The sequence below is a fragment of the Phanerochaete carnosa genome (assembly GCF_000300595.1).
Source record: "Phanerochaete carnosa HHB-10118-sp unplaced genomic scaffold PHACAscaffold_5, whole genome shotgun sequence".
Taxonomy (NCBI): Eukaryota; Fungi; Basidiomycota; class Agaricomycetes; order Polyporales; family Phanerochaetaceae; genus Phanerochaete; species Phanerochaete carnosa.
The window spans coordinates 3,424,594-3,446,303 of record NW_006767632.1 but is presented as its reverse complement, the minus strand read 5'-3'; the positions used below and the strand labels follow the sequence as shown (position 1 = coordinate 3,446,303).

General features: G+C 52.2%; 10 protein-coding genes across 10 annotated transcripts; 5 read left to right on the top strand and 5 right to left on the bottom strand.

The window, feature by feature from the left end:
• Positions 1 to 282: 282 nt before the first annotated feature.
• Positions 283 to 659, bottom strand: PHACADRAFT_257114 (uncharacterized protein). The gene has a single exon (XM_007396304.1). It carries the CDS (start codon positions 576 to 578, stop codon positions 309 to 311), a length of 270 nt encoding a protein of 89 aa, XP_007396366.1. The 5' UTR covers positions 579 to 659; the 3' UTR covers positions 283 to 308.
• Positions 660 to 766: 107 nt separating this feature from the next.
• Positions 767 to 1,822, bottom strand: PHACADRAFT_122216 (uncharacterized protein; the record flags this gene model as incomplete). The annotated part of the gene is made up of 1 exon (XM_007396303.1): positions 767 to 1,822. A coding segment is annotated over exon 1 (1,050 nt), but the record flags the coding sequence as incomplete, so codon positions are not given.
• Positions 1,823 to 2,689: 867 nt separating this feature from the next.
• On the top strand, positions 2,690 to 4,746 carry PHACADRAFT_122215 (uncharacterized protein). The gene is made up of 7 exons (XM_007396302.1): positions 2,690 to 2,761; positions 2,829 to 2,897; positions 2,966 to 3,070; positions 3,121 to 3,466; positions 3,513 to 3,633; positions 3,686 to 3,837; positions 3,893 to 4,746. The coding sequence occupies exons 1-7, from the start codon at positions 2,744 to 2,746 to the stop codon at positions 4,663 to 4,665; spliced, it is 1,584 nt and encodes a 527-aa protein (XP_007396364.1). The 5' UTR covers positions 2,690 to 2,743; the 3' UTR covers positions 4,666 to 4,746.
• A 2,203-nt stretch (positions 4,747 to 6,949) lies between these two features.
• Positions 6,950 to 7,418, top strand: PHACADRAFT_257112 (uncharacterized protein; the record flags this gene model as incomplete). The annotated part of the gene is made up of 1 exon (XM_007396301.1): positions 6,950 to 7,418. One exon carries the CDS (start codon positions 6,953 to 6,955, stop codon positions 7,145 to 7,147), a length of 195 nt encoding a protein of 64 aa, XP_007396363.1. The 3' UTR covers positions 7,148 to 7,418.
• Positions 7,419 to 8,062: 644 nt separating this feature from the next.
• On the bottom strand, positions 8,063 to 9,804 carry PHACADRAFT_257111 (uncharacterized protein). Its single transcript, XM_007396300.1, has 16 exons — positions 9,779 to 9,804; positions 9,621 to 9,722; positions 9,537 to 9,567; positions 9,467 to 9,484; positions 9,356 to 9,407; positions 9,258 to 9,304; positions 9,179 to 9,203; positions 9,110 to 9,121; positions 9,038 to 9,050; positions 8,935 to 8,983; positions 8,782 to 8,879; positions 8,665 to 8,724; positions 8,577 to 8,610; positions 8,463 to 8,523; positions 8,382 to 8,406; positions 8,063 to 8,321 (listed from the first exon to the last, which is right to left on the bottom strand). The coding sequence occupies exons 2-16, from the start codon at positions 9,713 to 9,715 to the stop codon at positions 8,213 to 8,215; spliced, it is 729 nt and encodes a 242-aa protein (XP_007396362.1). The 5' UTR covers positions 9,716 to 9,722; positions 9,779 to 9,804; the 3' UTR covers positions 8,063 to 8,212.
• Positions 9,805 to 10,492: 688 nt separating this feature from the next.
• PHACADRAFT_257108 (uncharacterized protein) lies at positions 10,493 to 11,351 on the bottom strand. The gene is given in 7 exon segments (XM_007396299.1): positions 10,493 to 10,659; positions 10,728 to 10,752; positions 10,841 to 10,844; positions 10,862 to 10,892; positions 10,949 to 10,982; positions 11,030 to 11,089; positions 11,152 to 11,351. 6 exon segments carry the CDS (start codon positions 11,074 to 11,076, stop codon positions 10,546 to 10,548), a joined length of 255 nt encoding a protein of 84 aa, XP_007396361.1. The 5' UTR covers positions 11,077 to 11,089; positions 11,152 to 11,351; the 3' UTR covers positions 10,493 to 10,545.
• Positions 11,352 to 12,655: 1,304 nt separating this feature from the next.
• PHACADRAFT_257106 (uncharacterized protein) lies at positions 12,656 to 14,418 on the top strand. Its single transcript, XM_007396298.1, has one exon. The coding sequence runs from the start codon at positions 12,737 to 12,739 to the stop codon at positions 13,532 to 13,534; it is 798 nt and encodes a 265-aa protein (XP_007396360.1). The 5' UTR covers positions 12,656 to 12,736; the 3' UTR covers positions 13,535 to 14,418.
• A 1,367-nt stretch (positions 14,419 to 15,785) lies between these two features.
• PHACADRAFT_122209 (uncharacterized protein) lies at positions 15,786 to 18,162 on the bottom strand. Its single transcript, XM_007396297.1, has 3 exons — positions 17,032 to 18,162; positions 16,392 to 16,976; positions 15,786 to 16,339 (listed from the first exon to the last, which is right to left on the bottom strand). The coding sequence occupies exons 1-3, from the start codon at positions 17,937 to 17,939 to the stop codon at positions 16,147 to 16,149; spliced, it is 1,686 nt and encodes a 561-aa protein (XP_007396359.1). The 5' UTR covers positions 17,940 to 18,162; the 3' UTR covers positions 15,786 to 16,146.
• On the top strand, positions 18,159 to 18,826 carry PHACADRAFT_162099 (uncharacterized protein; the record flags this gene model as incomplete). The annotated part of the gene is made up of 4 exons (XM_007396296.1): positions 18,159 to 18,240; positions 18,286 to 18,501; positions 18,550 to 18,749; positions 18,803 to 18,826. The coding sequence occupies 4 exons, from the start codon at positions 18,159 to 18,161 to the stop codon at positions 18,824 to 18,826; spliced, it is 522 nt and encodes a 173-aa protein (XP_007396358.1).
• A 466-nt stretch (positions 18,827 to 19,292) lies between these two features.
• Positions 19,293 to 21,159, top strand: PHACADRAFT_257104 (uncharacterized protein). Its single transcript, XM_007396295.1, has 9 exons — positions 19,293 to 19,427; positions 19,489 to 19,525; positions 19,581 to 19,717; positions 19,771 to 19,811; positions 19,863 to 20,196; positions 20,248 to 20,283; positions 20,349 to 20,597; positions 20,651 to 20,761; positions 20,818 to 21,159. The coding sequence occupies exons 1-9, from the start codon at positions 19,314 to 19,316 to the stop codon at positions 21,037 to 21,039; spliced, it is 1,281 nt and encodes a 426-aa protein (XP_007396357.1). The 5' UTR covers positions 19,293 to 19,313; the 3' UTR covers positions 21,040 to 21,159.
• The last annotated feature ends 551 nt before the right edge of the window (positions 21,160 to 21,710 follow it).

Genomic DNA, 21,710 nt, shown 5'->3' with positions numbered 1-21,710 from the left:
TTCTTGCTCCGAGTCTTCAAGTTGCTCCGTATGGATTCAGACAGGGCTTGAGGGAAGCTGCGTTGTCTACAATTATGGCAAAATCACTCCGCCATTTCTATCAGAAAAATTGGCACGCAGAGGCTGTACAGAGTATGCCAATGGTTTTTTTTTATACGCAGTCAACCCCTTCTTACAGATCTGAGAGGGTCACATTGGTGGGTTCATTGCAGAGGACAGCCCTCATCGTCCACGCCGCCCTGAATAGCATGTAGGTTGCATAATCTGTATAAGCAGCATTGCTCTAATAAGAAATTTTTAAGCTACGTCTACTCATCCGAGTACCAGGAACAGTCCGGGTTCCACCACGGTTTGTACATTGTCGTCCCCCAGAACTCGTCCCAAGCTGCGCTTCCCGTTACGACATCTGACAGCTTCTTTACACTCTCAGGACTATCTCCATCATTAGCGACCTTGAATACTCGTCTCTCCGGCGGGTATGAATGACCAACAGCGACAAATAGAAGCGTCGGGATGTACCACATCGCTTGCTGCGCCATACCCACCAAATCGAGGTTACCAACTCGGAGCGCCTCCATCTTCTCCAGCTGATCGGACTCAGGGAAGCGTGCCACTACCGCGGCCACCGTGTCCCATGTCCAACAGACAAAAATATCGAGTGTGCGCAAAACGAATGCTGATAATGTTTCGAGCACGTTGTTCTGAAAAAGCCGTGAGAGCCGCATAGAGTGACGGGTAAGGGACAAACACGCACAATGTGTGAATTAGGGTCCATGCACCAGTCATATTCGAGCGTTAACTCGAGTTCTGCCAACCTGCCTTTGATGGGAGCCAGATACACGGCCAGCGACAGTGGGTCGAATCTCGGTATCCGAAGCCTGATACTAAGGCTTGTCGGGCGGACATCAGTGAGGATAGCGGCCAGCCTCCGACCGTCGACCGCCGAAGATAGTGATTGGCGGGCTACATCGACATAACCCACGCTGCAGCGTATTCCGAGCATGTACAGCTCCAAGACGGTGCTCGAGAGCCGACGGAGAGACGGCCACGTACTGCGCGTTTGCAACGCAAGATTCGACAGCCGGTTCTCCTCAACATCCTCCACCGTATACCCATTCGGATATATATGCATGTAAAAATCTTGCAGATTCGGGAAACAGAGCGCGATGCGCTCGAGCTCGGTAGCATCGTCGAGATTTGTCGAAAGGCTGAGGACGCGGGGGTACTGAATCTCGGTGCTGTGGAACGCGACCCCGACAACGTCCATGGCGCGTAACGAACCCTTAAAGCGCGCGAACACCGGGACGGGGTCAATCAGCCTGCGGAGGCGGGTGAAATTGGCATCAATTCCCGTAAGTGGTGCCTTCATCTTCTTGAGCAGGACGAATGTTCCATCGGTGAAAGAGCTGATTTGAAGCGTTCGAAGCTTCTCCAGATTTGTGAAGGCACAGCCTGCCCGGTTGTCAATATCCAAGATTTTGCAGTCGTGCAACTTGAATAGTCTGAGCTCTGTGGCTTGCACAAGGATATCGGCCATGAGCTTTCCCAGCTGGGGCATGTAGAATAACTGCCGATTCGGCGACAGCATCAGCCGCGTCAGATACTGAAAGCCGTTGTGTCGCCCACTGAACATGAACTGGCAAAACGACAAAAATTGCCAGGGTTTGTGGCGCGTGACACTCTCGCACTCGCCCCGCGACAGCAGGATTCGCGGGGCAGCCCGAAGCAGGATGTGACAAGTGCGCGACATCCTACTGGCATCTTCGCAATCCAGAAAAGACATAATCTCCGTAAGGATGTCCCAGTTGAGACTCATCTGGGACGCGGTCAAGAGGGAGAAGAAATCGAACAAGATCAGTACTGTGTTTCGGCACGAGTTGGGTGCTTACAGTGCCAGTACTAGTGGATCTGATACCGTCAAAGTGTCTAGCATCTGCAGTATCAAGCATTTTATTCCCTGCACCAGCGTCGGGGAAGGCATTCATAGGTGGTCCAACACTCCTGGATGTATGTAGCTGAGGGCACTCGCGCGTTTAAATTATGGTATCCAAAGTCACATGAGGCCAACGTTTTGCGCGCCACGAAAGAGCGCTACGACTGGCCAGGCGACCAAAGTGTACAGCCCATTCTTTGTGAAAAATACCTGTCTTCACACCAGAAGAGGCGGTGTCTATACTCATGGTGAGTTGTGCTTGTATAACAGCACTCTAAGACCCTCAGCCCTGACTCACCGGGAATGCTCAGAGAACTAGTATCTGCGTGTAATGTGATTCGTAACCTTGTTAAGTACTTACTATATCTCCTGTGCAAGAATGAGGTCATCTCTCGGAGACTGCATGTGTGTAGCTACAATATAAATGTCCTTGGTCTAGGTGCCTGCTGCTAAGAAGTCAACCCTAACCTCACGACAAGCACGGTTCGGCAAGAGAGATTTAGCGCGCGTTCCGTCTCTCCGTGTCGTCCTTCGTCACCCACCCGGCGTTCATTCCAAACGGGCTGAAAGTCTGCAGACTATCAAGTCATGGCGAGCACGAGCTCGTTACCCGTCCTTCTACCCTCAAAAGCCTTACCTTCCCAAGACATCTCTCCATTTGAATGGCAGCCAAAGCGAAACTTGTCCAACCCATGTCAACCTCCCCCAGAAGATATGACTCCAGAACAGGAAGCGGCGGCCGCGAGGTTGTCGCTGGACGGCAAATTCAGAAAAGTGCGACCGAGGAGGACCGTCGACTATGGTGGGCCTATGGGCAGATGGACACTGGTGAGCACGCTTGCCGTATCACAATACAATGCAGCGTCTGAATTCTTTTTGTCTTACTGTAATTCAGCTCCGAAAATTACGGCCATCACCAACATACACCCCGTACCTAAGGCCTGCACCTCCGTACATTATTGATGTAGGATGGGAACGCTCGATGCATGTATCATACAGAAACAACTCACGAATATATCGTTGCATTATCAGCTGCTTCCTCCGAAGGCATATCCAGACAACGCGTCCACGTCACTCTGTACGAAGTTTGTGCATACATCCACCAACAAAATCCGATGTCCCGTTAACTGCGTCACGGTAAGCACGCGTCATCATTCTCAGAGCGTGCAAATCTCATTTGCTCGTAGTGGACGCCCGAAGGCCGTCGCGTGCTCACGGGCTCGACCAGCGGCGAGTTTACGCTCTGGAACGGCCTGACCTTCAATTTCGAGACGATCCTACAAGCGCACGACAGCGCGGTGCGGACGATGCAATTCTCGCATTCTGGGCTCTACCTGGCTTCAGCAGACCAGAGTGGCGTTATCAAGTATTTTCAGCCAAACATGAACAACTTGACCGCCTGGCAAGGCCATCGTGAAGCCATCCGAGATGTGAGCTTCAGCCCGGACGACGGCAGGTTTGCCACGGCCAGTGATGACTCTACCATTCGGATCTGGTCGTTTGAAGAAAGCAGAGAGGAGCGCGTTCTCACAGGTCAGCTGCTCTTGCTGACGATAAGGCGTTCCTGACTCTGCTGCAGGCCACGGCTGGGACGTGAAGTGTGTGCAATGGCATAAGACGAAAGGTCTACTTGTCTCGGGAAGTAAAGACAACATGATCAAGTTTTGGGATCCACGATCAGGGACTGTACTTTCCACTCTGTACGTGTCTTGCCGGTCATACCTTGTGCATCGATTTGACATACACATATAGACACTATCACAAGAATACCATCCAAGCACTGCAGTGGTCTCCAGATGGCAACTTGGTCGCCAGTGCTTCTCGTGACCAGACCGTCCGTGTCTTCGACATCCGTGCCATGAAGGAGTTCCGAGTGCTCAGGGGACACAAGAAGGAAGTTTGCTGTGAGTTATTCCTCGATGATGCATGTTCATCTATTTCACAAATTTCACTGCCCAGCTCTGGCCTGGCACCCCCTCCACCCCATCCTCGTCTCCGGCGGCTCGGAGGGTGCCGTTCTGCACTGGGATCTCTCTGCGGCTGCCATCCCAGAGCCATCCTCAGGTCCTTCGACAACAGGCATCCAGACCGGCCCACGCGCGACGCTCTCGCAGGCGCACGACTCGAACGTCTGGTCGATGATGTACCACCCGATGGGACACATCCTCGTGACGGCCTCGAACGATCACACGACGCGCTTCTGGTGCCGCGAGCGGCCAGGCGACGCGTCGTCGGTCTTCTCCGGCGGGGGCGAGAAGCCGCCTGAGGCAAGTGGTCAGGACGACGACGACGACGACGCGTTTGTGCCCGGCTTTAGCAGCGCCGCGTGGGACGAGGGCGTGGGACCGGCCGCAAACGGGCAGGACCCCTACGCGAGAGACGAGGACGCCATCCCCGGGTTCGGGGGCGCCGCAGAGACTATCCCCGGGTTTGATGCGAACAGCGTGCCTGCGCCGCATCCTGGCAGGCAAAACGGCTCCATGCACCAGGAGGATGCGAGCTATGGACGAATGGACGACGATCAGTGGGGTCGCGGTGGTGGTGGTGGCAGCGGCGGTGGCAGCGGTAGCGGGGGTAGCGGCTATGGTCGTGGTGATAGCGGGTATAATCGAGAGGGACGCGGTGGCGGGTACGATCGTGGTGGTGGCTACGGTGGCGATGGGGGAGGTGGTGGATATGGTCGTGGTGGGCGTGGTGGAGGAAGATGGGGAAACCGTCGCCCGAGGTACTGAGCTTCGTATAGGCAACACTACCTTTGCTTTTTGTTTCATACCGTGTATTGAATCAAACATCACTCGATGAAGTATTGTCGCTCCACCAGGCAGAGCAATTCGGAGGTTACGGGAACACTATGTGCAGTGGATCAATGCAGCCTCTCGTCTGCACTGTCTCCTAGCACAGGTTCAACCTCTTCATTTTCAAGTTGTGAGCCTGGTTTCGGCTGTTTCGTCTATTGTTTGGCCTTAAAGCTGGGTCTTCTCCATTGCCATAAACCATGCTGTGATATCTGCACGAACACATTCGGTAGCGACCATGAATATAGGGCTGGTGCCCCTGCACGTTGGTAGTAAGCTGTTCAACAGCGTACGCCGAGATGACCCTCAGCACATGGAGATCCCGGGAATAATAGTAGACAACGAGATGAACAGCGTAGCAGTAGGTATTGTTGCAGAAATCTGAACTACAATGAGCAGTACAACAGGCCCGATATTATTACAAGTGACGTTTCTGCAGACCGTGAATGCGAACGAAGACCCGATAAACTAGACCTCCACCATCATGACCGCGTTTTCCGCTGCTGCAATTGGGTCGAAGTTCTCGTGAGCGAGATCCGTGGCACCAGCCGCCACCTGAAGATCTTCGAGCGCACGAAGCCTGAGGGATTGAATCATATTGAGTATGCACTTGTACTTGCATTTTCACACAAGCAAACAGCTTACATGACAAATAGTGAGATAACATGCACTGATCAAATATGATCGTGGTAAGTCGATGGGGAATTGGGAAAGTATAGCGACGTACTATTCCCACCCGTTATGAAAATGCCAAGTTCGATGGTATAGTCGAGCCATCCGTGTAAGGGCTATTATAAGAGCATCAGTGTAGTGATCAGCATTATGATATAGCATGACTTACCACGCCGAAAATAAAAGTGCTAACCGCCATCAAGTTCCTGTCACGTAGCTTCAGACTAGCAGGCTTCGAGTGAGTCAGTTCGCGGGCTTACAGCAAAAACAGGGACACATTGTACGTGATGTCTGCTATGTGGAGCAACCTGGAAAGCCGGCTGAAATAACATACACGTCCATGTTGGCGACTTGTTGGTACAGGACATAGTACTCACGGTTTCTTATCCGGGGCAACTTCCCGGCGAAGGCGCCAGAATGCCACAGTCAAAAGTATGTCGAACGCGATGAAAGATAATTGTCCCAGCAGTATTAGCTTTGCATAATTAGGGTCGCATGTTTACGACAATTGCTCGGGAAACTCTCTTGCCTCAATGTTCTGTATGGCTGTGCGTTCAGGGCGCCAGTTGTGGGAGATTCTGCGACCAGTCAATCAGGGAGGCTGAGCGACCTACGGGGGTGTAACTCACGCCACGAGTGAACCTTAGGTATCCGTGATTGGGCACCCTTAGTACGGGAGCATGCCAGAGTATTGTACATACCTAGAGCCCAGCCTAGCAACAAGCAGGGTTAGAACCTCTGGGATCTGTGGTAGTCACCGTATACATACCAAATGGAAAAAGAGCCAGTACGAGCTGCCATATAAACGTTGAGTGCTGATCGTGCCGCTCAGAAGTTTCGGCACTACTCACTAGGGAGTATAACATCCTGGTACATCGTTGGCTGGATTCTTTGCAAGCTGACGGTCGTCAATGTCCCCAATAAACCCGTGCATATATGCTTATCTCACCACTATAGTACACAGAGACCATTGAGACTTGATAGCACCCAGAAGTGATAGTCTTATTATCCACGATCAATAAAGGCACGCCGAAGTGCTAGAAGTACTCACAGTCCAGAGCACGGAGAACTGCAGGCGTCGATCAGATCACCACTCGTAGACGGATTATATCCAGACTTACTGCGACCGCGGCAACTGTGCTGTGGAGGATACTGTCCATCATCGGTGAGGAGGTTCTAAGGAGACGTAGTACTATCGTGGCTCACCCAGTTCCGGTTAAAGCGGGCGTATCGAGCATCATAGGCGGCTCGTCATATTGCAAGTACATCCCACAAACACAAAATACATTGATGAGCTGCATGATCACACTGATTGGGTGGGATAGTGTTGAGCTGCACGATCGCACCGATTGGGAGGGGCGGTTTAGATAAAGCTTCGTGCGGAGATGTACTCACAAATTGAACGACAGGATCCTTTTAACCGACAGCTTCTTGCTGTCGCCCACTGCAGCATGGTGCTTCCTCAGCCCTGGGGCATACGCGATAGAAAGAGCTAGGATACTACGCAGAGGGTCAGCAATAACCGCCGGCCCCGCATCTTGAGTGTGCTTACATGACTGCTGGTACCACGAGCAAAGGCGGTCGGCCTTTGAACAAGAACACTTCCGGGGCCTGGTCCGCTGGTACAGTAATATTAGACATGGGTAGAACGAGCGAGGGGGGGAGGGGGGTAGACGTCACGGCAGTCCGCAGGCCACACCCGCTTATATCTGCAAATACTCTGTTTGGTGATCATGTGAGGCGATAAACAGCTTGAACGAACTCTATGAGTGGTACTCCCACGATACTTTGCGCTCACCTCATTGCGGGTGTTGTGGTTCCGACTCCGGACGGGCTGGTATCGATGCAAACTCTCGTCGAAGAAACGGCCCGGAATATCGAGAGCTCACTCGAGCTCTTGTGATGACACACAAGAAACAAATACAATATCCTAGTACTTGTCCCGAGGACTTGCAAACACTTTCACCCCTGGACGTTGCGTGCCATGTGCCAACAACATTAGAAACGTTGAGCAGCCTGAGGGTGAGTCATGGTAGACAGCTCTGCTCTTGCCTTTTGTTTCATACCTCGTATTTGTATTGAATCACACACCACCCGAATAAGCTGTATCGCTTACAGCCGTTTGCAGAAAGCTTGTCACTTCGACGGAGAAAGAAAGAAAGAGAGAAACCCAAGACAGACAGGCGCCCTTTGCTTATTGGCTCGGGCTGATCCCGAAAAGGGTGACAAGAGCGCTCTGACATAAGCATGCCGGACAGTCGTCGCTGTCTGGCGCAATAGCTAGTATCCTCAAATTTACAAGAATGTTCTACACACTGCAGACGTTAAATTATATATTGTAGAATTTTTTAGTATATATAAAATTGCGATAATGATGAATATCGCTGAATTGCAAAGGCGCCTAATGATAAGCGCTAGTCTCTTCTCTTCCCTCCCGTCGAAAGCGACAAGCTTTTTGCAAACGGCTGGGGGTTACGGGACACTGCAGTGAACCGATGCTGCTTCTTGTCTGTACTTCTACTACCACAGCTTCGATTTCTCCACTTTGTGAGGCTGGTTCCGACTGTTCCGTCTATTTATTGAACTTGTCTTCCCCAGCCTTGCAATCACGCTGTGGTATATCTGCACGGACACAATCAGCAACGGCCATGGGCTAGCTTTGATAGTAAACTGTTCGATAGCACATGCCGAGTCGACCGTCCGTACATGGTGATTCCAGGGAAGAATAGTACGACGAGCAGTACATTGGGCCCAATATCATTACAAGCAACGTTTCCGCACAGACCGTGGATGCGAGCGAAGGCCCGGCAGCCTAGACATCTACCAACATTACTGCGTCTTTCATTGCTGCAATTGAGTTGTTCTCGTGAGCGCGATCTGTGGCACCAGCTGTAACCTGAGAGTCTTCGAGCACATGGAACCTAAGGAATTGAGCTGAGCATACACTTCTCCTTGCATCATCGCACGGGCAAACAGCTTACATGATGAACAGTGAGATAACGTGTACTGATCAAATAGTATTGTGGTTAGTCAATGGGCATTGGGAGAATATAGTGACGTACAATTCCCGCTCGTCAAGAAACCGCCAAGTCCGATGGTACAGCCGAGCCATCCGTTGTAGGACTAGCACAAAAGTATAAGTGTGATAGTTAATGTTATGATATAGTACACCCTACCACACCCAGGAGAGTGCAAGCAAATCTCAGGTTCCTGCCGCGTAGCCTCAGACCAGCATGCTTCACGTGAGTCAATTCACAAGCTTACAGGAAAAGCTGGGATGCGTTGTACGTGATGAATGCTATGTGAAGTAACCTGGAAAGCCGGCTAGAACAACAAACACGTTCATGTTGGCGACTTGTTGGCACAGGACATGGTACTCACGGTTCCTTATCCGGGGCAACGTCCCGGCGAAGGCGCCAGAATGCCGCAGTCAAAAGCAAGTCAAACGCGATGAAAAATGAATCTCCCAGCATCATCAACTATACATCATTAGAGTCGCATGCTTGAGACACTTGACCGAAGTAATTCTCTTACGTTAATTTCCTGTACGGCTGTGTGCTCAGGCCACCAATTATAGGAGATTCTGTGGCCGGTCAATCGGAGAGGCTGGGCGACCCAGTATAGAGATGTAACTCACGCAACTTGTGAACCTTAGGTATTTGTGATTGAGCACCCCCATTATGGGACTTCGCCGATACATAGTACCCACCTAAAATACAGCCTAGCAATGACCAAGTTTAGAACTCCCAAAGGTCGTGATAGACCACTGGATGCATACCGAACGGGAGAGCAGCCAGTGCAATCTGTGTAGACGATGAGTGCTAATCCCGCTGCGCAGAAGCCTCAGCGCTACTCACTAGGCAGCATACCATCCTGGTACTGCTTCGACTGAATTCCGTGCAAGCTAGTGGCCATCAGCACCCCCAGTAAATCCGTGCCCATCTGTTCATCTCACCGTTATGGTACTCGGCGACCATCAAGACTTGAGAACACCCGGCAGTGATAGTCTTGTCGTTCATGATCAATAGAGGCACGTTGAGGCGATACTAAGGACTGAAGTGCTCACTGTCCAGAGCGTGGAGAACTACAAGTGTCGATCAGACCACCACTCGTAGACGTGGTATATCCCGACTTACTGTGACCGTGGCAAATGCGCCGTGGGGAATACTGCCCTCACCGAGTAAGAGACTCTGGGAAGATGTCGCACTATCATGGCTCACCCGGTTCCAGCTGAAGCGGGGGTATCGAGCATCAGAGGCTGCACATCATGTCGCAAGTACATCCAACAGACACCGAATACACTGATGAACTGCATGGCTACACTGATTGGGAGACGGTTTAGACGAAGCTTCATATGAAGCCAGCAAGATGTACTCACAAATAGGACGACAGGATCTTTTTGGCCTGCAGTTTTTTCTCGCTATCACCTAATGCGGCACGATGACTCCTCAGGCCTGGGGCGTACACGATAGAAAGAGCTAGGATGCTACGCACAGAGTCAGCAATAACCTCTTAGCTCGCATCTTGAGCGTGCTTACATGACTGCTGGTATCACGAGCAAAGGCGGTCGGCCTTTGAACAAGAGTGCCCCTGGGGCCTGGTTCGCTGGTACAGTACGGTTGGACATGGGTAGGATGAATGGTGGGTTAGACATCATGGCAATCCCGCGAGCCGCACCTACTTATAGGCGCAGATATGATTCTGAATAGTGACCATGTGAGTCAGTGCATAACGAACTCTATCAATGGTACCTCCACAATGTTCCGCACTCACCTACCTCAATGCGCGCGGGTGTTATGTATAACCCTGACTGAGATCGGCTGACGCAACTTCTCATCAAAGAAATGGCCCACATACGAAGGCCCGTGCGCTCGAGAGCCCGCGTGGGCTCTTGTGATAACACACAAGAAGCAAGTACCTTAACAACTGGCCCGGGGACTTACGGAGAGTTCCACCCCTAGATGTTGTGTGTGTATTGTGTGTGCATCAACAACGTTAGTAATACTGAGAAGGGTGTGTCATAGTCGAGGGGAATGACAGCCATAATGGGCTTGTCAAACTTGTGCTCAGAGATGCAACAATAGCTGGCGCTGCCACGAAATGTACATTCCCCGACGTTAGAAAAAAATCCTAAATGATAACACGTCAGACTAGGTGTCGTCCTGGATCGTTCGTGCTTCCTCTCCAACAGGCTTGTGGCCCTCGAGCAAGCTTTACTCCCGAGGCAGATGAGTGGCAGGCTCGCGCATGGCGCGATACCTGTCAAAATTGTTCAATAAATGTATCTCAGCCGCATTGAGTACTCAGCACGCGAGGCGCACACTCACAGGCAGAGGAGCAGAAGAGGACGCACTTGCAGGTGACGAGTCGGTGAGAGCACTCATGCGAGAAATTGAGACGCACTATCCCTAAAGAGCTCAAATATCAGAAGCTGCCATGCTATAGAGCCGCCAACAGTGTACATTCCAGTACAGCCTTGAGTCCTTCTCCCACTACACCGGATGACATGAGCTTGTGGATGACATGTGTATGCACTGCGAGGACTTACCACGCCCAAATTTTGAGCGATAATCGGGCCATTGCTATACTGAGGTCAATAACATATATAATCACGAGCTAAAACATTTACAGAACGATCACAACCGTGCCCGTGGCCCAGGTTGTTACGCGACACATCTAGTCAAACAAACTATCGGAGATGCGCATAGAATGAGACTCATCACCAGCAAACGAAGCAGTAAAATTACTTACGGTTTTTCCTCATGGGTAGGACTCTCGATTAGTGCGAGCAGTGCGAGAGGGAAGGCATTGCAGCAGAGTGCCAGCATCTCGCCAGTAGTCACTAGCTGTTTGTGTATCGATCGGCTCAGTTTGCGATTCATGGAGGATGAAATAATCTCACGACAAGGTAGTTCTTGACCGTGATGCCGGGAAAGATGACTCCCGTCATGCTGAATTTGCTCGTCAGCCGTGCTAACAAAGGATGGTATCAGCTGACATACGCGGCTCCTGTAAAAATCGAATAGAGCTTTGATTAGACCAAAAGTTGCGGAGCTTGATCCGAACGTAAGTTATTACCCATTGAATATGCTGGTGACTATAAGGATCGAATTTGAACCCTGGGAGACCAATAACTCACCGTATACAATAACCAAACTTGAAGCCGTGTACTGAAACTACCCGAGTCAAGGTTAGCGGAGCCCGATGAAACAGAAGCACCCATGGCTCACGTTTGCCACCCACAACTTCCTGTTCCGCCCCATAAATACTAATTCCAGTGTTAATGAGCGTAAAACATACGTCGCGAGCGGCGCGTACTCGTATGCAGCATGCGAGCGATGCCGTGCGATGCAATGAGACCAGAGAACGCCTGGAGTGCAGCAGTAAGATGTATGCGGTCTGATCAGAACTGAAATCCTATACCGTGCAGAGGAAGATGTCTAAGTGTGATTGCTAGGTGTATGGCAGTTGTTACAGTGCTTAAGAATGACATATCAGCAAGGCGCTGTGTACGGAACTTTAAGCAAATTCTCGGCGACGAATTACTAAACAACCCACTAAAGTGAAAGTCCACGGAAAGCATTAAGGACCGTGTCCTCAAGCGCCAGAGAGATGCGGCTAGCAAACCAGTATAGATGGACGAGGCTCATAACATGGACGAGCTGCACGCCGAAACTGGCCGTCACATGCGTAGGTAAGCATGTATTGGCCTGGCATTTCACTTACAGGATGCAACAAGTGTGGCTGATGCCGCCCTTCGGAAACATGAGGTCTTGTCTTTTCTCCTTGCTAGAGAGGCTTTTCCAAGGGATCAGCTTGTAGACGAGGATTAAGGCGCTTTACACGGGATACCGTCAGCATATGACCGATAACAGCGTGATATGTCGACACGTACAATATAGAAGGTATCAAAAGCAGAGGTAGAGGCTCTTCAAGAAAGACTATGCCCTCCGTAGCGCTATCAAGGTTGTCGAGCATAGCAGTGGTCAATGGGAAGCTTTAGTCGCTTTCTAGGAGCCACCATGCGCTGCTGCCGGGGCTGTGCGATCATCAGTATTGTTCAGCAAGCTCTCGCTGAGCATGAAAACTGGAACTTTTCCAGGTCGGGTATTCAATCATAAACGAAGATAATGGTTCAGCGAGCTTTGAGCGGACGAGCACACCTGAGAAACTTGACTTCAAATATAGAGGGAGGTATAGGCGCCTATTGCCGATGAGCCGGAACCTTTCGGCGCATCAGGGCATGAATGCGGCTGCAAATGTACGCGCTACAACTCGTCGAGAGCATCTTGCACTAGACCACCGGGTTGAGCCACAGCTATACAGAAGCTCACAGATGTCCGACAAGCTGCCATCCGCAAGTCCAACTTCCGCTAATGCCAGCCCTCGCGGAACTTTGACAGATGTTCTGACGAAACTTGTGCACGGCTCTGCGCCGTTTATATCTACATTTTTGCTCATCCATCTCTCTGCCTCTGCCCTGGCGAGTCTCGGAGGCTCTTCTCTATCCTCGCAAGTCATGGTAAGCACCTCTAACCCGTCCGAATTCCTACGGCCAATAACATGCATTCAGATATTAGGACGAGAATACTACCAGACCTCGTTCGGGGAGACGTATCTTCTATATACTCCCTTGATGATTCACTCGACGTCCGGCCTCGCCAAACGCTTGCTCGCACCGCGGACCGCTCGCAAGTTGAGCAGCCTCTTCGCGCTCGCGGGCTATTCCAGCATGTTTTTCCTCCTCCCGATCCACTACCTCGCCCACCGCGAGTACCCCGCAGACCCGTCACCGCCGATCTATTCCTTCGGCCCCTCAGAACTCGACTTCGAGTACGTCAAATACGGGCTGCAAGCCTGGCCATGGCGGAGCTGGCTTCTGTACACCGGGCTCGTTGCCGCCGTCGCTTGGCATGCCACCGAGGGCATGCAGATTATCTGGAACACGTACTTCAGGGAAAAGCTTGGCGGGTGGAGGAGCACTTCTAAGTCTCACTTACTGAATGCCGCCGTTATCGTCGTGCCAGTCTTGGCTGGCATCTTTGTCATGGCAAGGGAGCCTTCGTTCGCATCCTCGTCTTTCATCCCACGTTATGAGGCTGCTCTTCGTCAGTGCTGGGTGTACCGGGTTTAGCCACAGCTACTGTTCTTGTTCGCTCCTGCTAATTCTCGTATGCTCCGAACTAAGGTCTTTGTTGCCACTAGATTCGTATATTTACTACTAGACAACAGTGCCATGCGCCTCATTGGAACAGAATTCAGATTCTCCTGTCAATCCTTCGGGCCTACTCAATAGCGTAAGTTCTGTCCCTTCTTCATCCGCCGCAGTTGCCGAGTTTGCCCCGGCAAATGACAGTTCCCCTCCAGCGACTACAGTGCCATCAAGGCCCCACTCAGTGATCCCGTGCAGCTGTGCATCGCGATCATGAAGATTGAGGATACATCTTGACATCATGGTTACAGAGATGCTATTGTTGATTAATTAGACTTCTACACTTGCGACGTCAGCGCAAGATGGTACACACCTGCTGGCAAGCGTGGATAGAATGCCTTTCAGAACGGGCTATCTCGGGAGTGCAAATACTGAGCTTGCTGTTGAACACGATGGACTGGAGGTGAACACATACCGACAACGTCTTCAGCGGTTGTCAGCAACATCGTACTATACTTGCGGAGAACGAAAAGCTCACATAGAAAGTTAGTACGTTAGCACACTGGGCACATGCCATGACGCTGCGAGATAATATGAGATACGATGGTGTCGCCAGTGTTTGCACAACGAGACTTACGCAAAATACAACACTCCTGTGTAAGATTGCGATAGGTGTGATCTGCACGTTGAATGGAGACTAAGCACGTACCGTCGCGGTATATAATTCCCACCAGGCTACTTCGTCCTGCAGCCGCAAGCTGAGAGCGCTCCTTGAATGCTTTAACCAGAGTCAACAGAACTATCAAGAGGTCGTAGGCAAACAGCGCTTCCCATGCAGCGGCAAGACCTTTTGTCAGAGGTTCAGCCCGCGTGGTCATCCGAGTCTAGCTCAAACTTACGCTTCGCACTGAGATATCGAAATGTTAGATGTAAAGAGACCGTGCATTCAATCCCCACTCACGTATTATCATCTAGGGCGGCATGGCACCCCGAGGCTACAGTGCCGGACTTCTGGCCCATTATGGACCACTGTAGCAGAATAAGTCGGCATAAACAGGATGATAGCGAAAATGGTGGCACGTACAATACCAAGTGAGACGAAGACTGCGGCAGCGATGAGCACAACTGCTGCAACGCAGCGGTTTCGTCCATAGAGCGCATATACGCGCAGAAATTGGTTCACTGATAGCTGTCTATCAGGCGAAAGGTGCATGCTTCAGATATAAACAAAACTTGCCAGTGACGATGATCTGTAGGACGCCTATTACTATTTGGCGGTAAAGAGTGAACGCTTGACAGCTGCATTAACCGTGCCTTAGCTTCGTTCAGTCGGATACCAGAGAAGAGTTGACCCACGCCTGGCTGTAGGCTGAGCAAAAAGGTCATACGTCTAGCACGTCATGTACTCACTTCCTCGGCCGAGGCGGTTGGAAAGCTGGAGAAGATGGTAGCTGGAACCTATGCAAGTTGTCTCGTTTAGTGTAAGCCATGTTTCATGTAACCCACATACTGTGAGTAACGCAACATAGCGGCTGATAAGAAACATAACAGAGGCCTTCCTTCTGGGTCGTTGCCATATGCGCCGATATTCGCTGTCGAGTGTGATGACATGGTCGTACAATAGAATCACTGGAGGTAAAAGGATGGCTATTAGGGTGGCCTCCCTCGCGAATGATGCACCCTTACCGCAAGATATGAGAGTGAAGGAATTCTGAACGAAGCTGGGGAACTTCGTGAGCTCTCAAACCGCACTGACAACATTATCGCTTACAGTTGAGACTGCAGAGAACGCGAGGCCGTATTCATGGAGCTTGAGGCGGGCGGTGCCGAGCAAGGTCCCAAGAAAGCAGGGTTTCATGTAGCTAGCGGTCACCTGCAAGCGGAAAACAGTTGCAGCACCGGGCACTACGCTAATGGTCCTAGTACACGACAAGGGGTCAGTGACAGGGGTGGGGGCTGCTCCATACGTACTACTAGAAGCATTTTTAACGTAGTACCGAATGGGGCCACGGCGAGATGTGCGGTTGCAGTAAGCATTGACATGCGTGAGAAACGACTACAGATTGCGGGTAACTCAGATCTCAGTAGATACAAGCCGTCGAATCGTGGCCTTGCGCAGCTAGCAGTCGAGATAGGTGGTATTGGCACGCAGCGCTGGCGAGAAGCTTGCTGCTAGTTACCAGCACATCGACGGCGTATCGCGGCTTCATGAGTGTCCCGCCCATGCGCCACTTATCAGATCGCTCAGATGGCCGTACACACGTTATCTCCATGCGGTTGGCCGCCATAGTGGTATTGAATACAGTTCGTAAGAATGTCTTCGCCGTCTTCGCCGTGGGTAACTGAGGAAGATCGCAGCGGCAGGCAATGTAAGCATCGGCCAATCAAAAGCAATGGCAGGACATATTCCACTCCCTGTTATCAAGAAGTGACATTGATGCAACGAAGTCCACGACCTTTGAACTATATTGCCCACGAAAGAGTAGCCCAATATGGTCCAGAGCAACCCGATTAACAACATTCCTACACTTCTAACGTCACTATCCAGGTGTTAAGAGTATACTCATGCAAACAATAGGCGTACCTCAAAGGATTCATGCTTGCGTAACAGTATCAGCTACAGCCGGCGGATTCTTATTTCCACCGACCCGAGCCTTAACAAATTCCTTACCGGCCCTCTTCAACAGCGCCCGCCTTGCGAAACCACGCATGTCAACATACACGAGTACGATGTTGCGTGCTGTGTGTGAGGCGAGGTGTGTCGACCGCTGTGCTTCCGGACCATACCTATAGGCGCACGGTCACTACGGGATGTAATATGATGCGTGGTGAAACTTACTTGTGTCCCACAACAGCGCCAAGACTGTCTGTGCCGACCTCAAACACCCGCCGCGCCGAGTCGTCCACTGTCGTGATGATCAGGTTCGCTGACATAAAAAGCTTGTCCTTGATGCCGGGCGGACCCTTCGATGTCTCAGGCTCGACCTCTTCGGCCTCCTCGCTTTCGGAAACGGTCTTCTCAGACTGCCCGCGCGTAACCTGTAGCCTGCGCTTAGGCGTGTACACTGCATATGGCGGGGGTGGCCCCTGAAGTTCGGGCGAAGCATACGGCGGGGTGCTGCTCGCGCTTGCAGGTGCGCTGTTTGACGGGGTCGGTGATGTGCTCTTGCTTTTCCCGCCCATCGCGCGAGTGATCATGTCCCCAATCATGTCAGACGTGCGCTGTGTCACCGCACGAGCTGAACCGCTGAACGCATGCGCCTTGGCTAACGCATTTGACGAAGCGGACGGCGTCAGCCCTGGGTTCGGAGATGCGTCGCCTGGAGGAATCTTCGGGGATCCCGGCTTTGAGTGCGCGATGTAGAAACTTGAGGCGGATGTTATGCCCGTGACCAGCAGTGACGTAGAACCAGAGATTGCTTGGCTTCAGTACATGCACGTCAGCGATGGTAGTATGCAAGCCCGAGAGGGAGACTAACCTGATCAGTGTAGCACCTTTCATGAGCCAGTCCTGCTCCTCAGGCGGAACCGCGCTTGCAATGACCTCTCGCGCTTCGAGGAGGTCGTCACTAATAGCACCGACCGGCCCCGCGCCTGTGCATGCATCGTACATAGCTGGCTGCATCTCGAGCACGACAGGGTCCGACGCCGCTGCGTTGTTCGGCACAGTCGAGTCTTCGCGGATGTCCAGCTGATTTGGGAACTCGCCAACGATGTCTCCATTGGACTCGTCCATAAGCACCAGGCGGCCACGGAGGTCGGGGTCTGCAACTGGCTTCGCATGTTCCACATTATCCTTGACATTCGACTGGTGCTCATGGTGCGCCGGTTGAGCAGAGGGAGTGCGAGGGCGCGCAGGGAGAGACGGTGGGGCAAGTGTTGAGGACTCATGAGCCCAGGACAGGTCTGTATACTGCATGAGGAGATGGTCCAAGGCCTCTATGTCGTGCGCAAGGTGCGGGGCGTCTTCTGTAGGTGGCGGGATGACAAGGTGAACCGTCGAGTCGCCTTTCTCCTGACCGCTCTGCACTGCGTTCCCTGGATCAAAGGCATATGTCCGCTGCCCGTTATGAGCGATGAAGAGTTTCACAGGGGTTCCAGGACCGAGCCTGAGAGAATGCGATCCGAGGTGGAACACGAGAGCTAGTCTGGTGTCTGGGCCATCGCTATTGGAGAGACACTCTACGGCGAGTTGGCCGGACTGTGACGTTGAGGATGTCCGGAGAGCGACCTGCGGCAGGGTGAGCAGCGTGAAAGACATCGTGGTCCAAGTGAAAGCGGAGGTGGTGCACGGCAAGTGCACGGAGGCACTAGCTTGCCCACCTCGGCCGTTTCCCGTTGTGAGCTCCGCCAAGTGCGACCAGAAGACACAGCCAAGAATAGGCATAGCTTCCGGATTGCATTCCGGGTATAAGCTGAGGAGGTGAATACTGCAGTAGCATTGTCGTTGGTGGTGGTAGGAGGAACGGGAAGGGCGTCTTCGTTGGCGAGCGCATGAACTTCATCAGCTGCAGCAACTTCGACCGCCCACCACATCCTGCGCCGGAACACCATCATGTCCGGACCGTCTGTGGACTCTTCAAAGTGAGTTGCGAGGTCATTTACTATGCAGGAGAGTATACAAAGCGCGCACAGATGGCGACACCTCCCACCGCCTCCGGGATTCAGCAACACACCAGTGCGTCATGGTGCTTCTACCACTCCGTCAGCCGCTTATAAGCTACAGGCCAAAGCCAGTGCCCCGAGCAAGGCCTCGACGGCTGTCTCGGCGAACTATGAGACGTTGAAGGACAAACGAGCATGGGATTTCGCCATCTCCCCAGCAAAGTCACTGCCCATGCAAGCATTCATGCTTTACATGTCGGGAGGTGGTGTTCAGATTTTCAGCATGGGCATCGTCTTCATGTTGCTCTTGAGCCCGTTTAAGAACCTTGCAGGGGTTAACAGCGGTGCGCACTATGCTTCTGTGCGTATGTTCAGTGCTGACAGGCCCACAGCCTTCGCACCGTTTGCGCCTGTGCCCACCGGGAAGAAGGCCGCCCCCAATCCGGGAGCCCTAACGACACTGGTTCTGCAGAAGGTCGTCTATCTCCTATGCAATCTGCTCACTTTGGCACTCGGGCTCTGGAAATGCCATTCTATGGGATTGCTGCCAACAGGGACTGGGGACTGGCTTGCATTCGAGACGCGTAGCCAGGTGAGCGTCTTCGTCTTCTTGCTGCTATACTACCACGCTCAAAACTCTTTCAGCCCCCAGAGTTTGTACTGCTGTAGTCTGATTCCATCAAGGATTCGGACATCTTGGAGAATGTTCAATGTATCATTGGCATCCCGATGAAACTGTGCGGATCATGGGCCCATGAGTTCTTTTTTCTTCTTCTTCAGAGGGCATGTGGGTTAAGTCCATGATATTCTGGTGAGACGCCGTACGACGCTCCTTTAGCTCATACACAACTTGGATGTATTGCGCTGCTGAAGCCAGCTGCTAACGATTGATGGAGCTCGTTCCATACGCGCAACGGGTCCAGCCCGCGGTGAGGTGTTACGCTTCGACTCTTGACATTCCTGCCTCTGCTTGTATCTTATGAGTCGCACATATTACCGAGGTGTGCTCAATAGCCGAGGCTTGCCGAGTGCGATCCAGTGGACGAGCAGCCTCCTGAAACGCGCTTCTCCTGGCGCCACGTAAGATATATATATGGTGGGTAGACCGGTCACAGAGCTTGAGCTCAGCGCTCATCGATCATCTCTGACCAGCAGCATGAGTGTGCAGTCAGGCATGCAGATCGCTATCATTGGCGGCGGTGTCTGTGGGCTTACCTGTGCGGCCGCTCTGGCTCAGAAGGGCATTAACGCACATATCTATGAGGCTAGGGTGCGTGCGCATCGTTCTTGTTGTCTCCTTTCCCTAATTAATGTTTACGTACGTGTTGCAGGCCAAGCTCGGCGAGATCGGTGCTGGAATCGGATTAGGTACCTTACTTGGATCAGAACCCCTTCACCTTAGCTGACTATGCTGGCCCTTCAGGGTGCAATGCACTTGCTATCATGCGCGAGCTTGGATCTTATGACGACATCCTCGCGAACACGGCGGAGCCCGGACGTCCCAATCTCCGCGGCTTTAGCTTGGTCTTAGGTGCCGATGGGCATGAAGAGCTATACACCGTGGGTGTTTTCATCCGTGTGTACGCGGATGACGGCTCAATTAACGGGGACAGAGGCCGACGCCACCTGAAGAGTATGGTGCGGCTATTCATAGGCATGCACCCTACTTTTACGCTAGAGCCTTGCCTCGTTGACACATCGATAGAGGAGCGTTTCTCGAAACACTTGCCAAGCATATCGACCCAGCATACATTCACTTTAACAAGCGCGCGATTGCGGTTACGACAACGGAGGGCAAGACCGATCAGTCCGTGATTACGTTCGAGGACGGGACTACCGCCAAGGCAGACGTCGTGCTGATCGCGGACGGCGTGAAGTCGTCTCTCCGTAGTGTAGTTACCAGCCAAGATGTGAGGGAGACGCTGTCATTCAGCAACACGGTCTGTTATCGCGGGCTTGTCACACAAGAGCAGGCTGCCGCACGGGGCGTGGACACAAGCTACTGGGACCGTCCATCCGTGTGTCTCGGGGCTGGCAAGGTAAGAAGGGGTCAGAGCCTCTAGTGAATGACGCAACTAACAAGTACTCAGCATATAGTCATATATCCCATCTCTAAGGGCGCGGTAGTGAGTCTACTTCTCTGCTACGATGCTCAGGCGGCCGACGTCTACTGACACTGGCGTCGTCTAAGATTAACATTGCCGCCTTTGTGGCGCGGTACGACGTGCCAATCGGGCATACTAGCATCGCTCGGAGCCCAGAGCAGCCCTCAGTGGAAGTCGTCTCTAACCAAGAGCTGATGGATCAATATACCGACTTCGGCGGCAGTATCCGTGCTGTGCTTGGGTGCATCGACAAGCCGAACAAGTGGTATATTAGCGTTGTGTACCCACACCTGAAGACATACGTGCGAGGCAAGGTGGCGCTGCTCGGGGATGCGGTAGGCAACTTTAGCGTGTGTATGCATCAGTGATAACTGATCCAGCGTGCTAGGCACATGGTATGCTGCCTCACTTGTATGCTGGAGCTGGGCAAGGTGCCGAGGATGGGTGGCTCTTAGCACAGTTGCTCAGCCATCCTCAGACAAGTGCACAAAACGCGGAGGTCTCTATCTGAGGCACTGATTCTAATTGCTCTGCGTATTCACTTTTTGTTTACAGGAAGTGCTGGAAATCTACGACGAACTCCGAAGACCCCGCTCTCAAAAGATTTGGGACCAGACCCTGGAGGCTGGAAAAGTGCAGGATGGAATGGGTCTAGGTGGGCTCACGGCAGATAGCGTAGTAGCGGGCCAGCAGCTCGACTATATCAACAGCTATCAATTGGGTGAGGATGTTCGGGAAGCTGTTGAGCTGTTGAAAGCTAGAGGTGTCTTCGCGTAAATCCTATAACCTCTATCACGTCGCGTGAGCCATATTTACATGCCTCTCTGGTCTCTGATATGACTTCATACTACCATGTCGCTTACATTTATTGTACTTGTGATATCCACAAGCACTACGAGCTACTGACGGATGGTATCAGTGGCGTGTTCCTCGCGCGGAGAGCGTTTACGCGTTGTTTGGATCTGACGCTTATTGGCCACGCATTCAGCAAGAGATGGGTCTCGGAGCTCGGATTCTGAGTTTTTGACATTCTGTTCGTTCCCCCCTCCGCCAGACCTTGTCTGTATCCTTGTTCTGAGTGAAAGTGAGCCCGAAGGAGAGCTCAATGGACGGGGACCAAGACATTCCCACGCACACGCCAATTACGAGGAGGCCATCGAAATCGATGCGAGTTGGTTCCCGCCTCCATCCGCGCTTGGAGAACCCCAAGTACAATTCACCATGGACCCAATGAGACATGGAAATCAAGGGAGAGTAGTGACTGTGAAGAGTAATACGTTCAGACTCCAGTCCTTGCCTCAGCACAATTACTACCATTACGACGGTGAGTCCCAAACGATGTGTGCTAGTCTTTCAACGACGCGAATTCTTGCCCTAGTCAGTGAGTATCTTGTTTCATGCGCCCGGTGACGCGTTCAAACGACGGATTCACAGCTATCAAGCAGCTC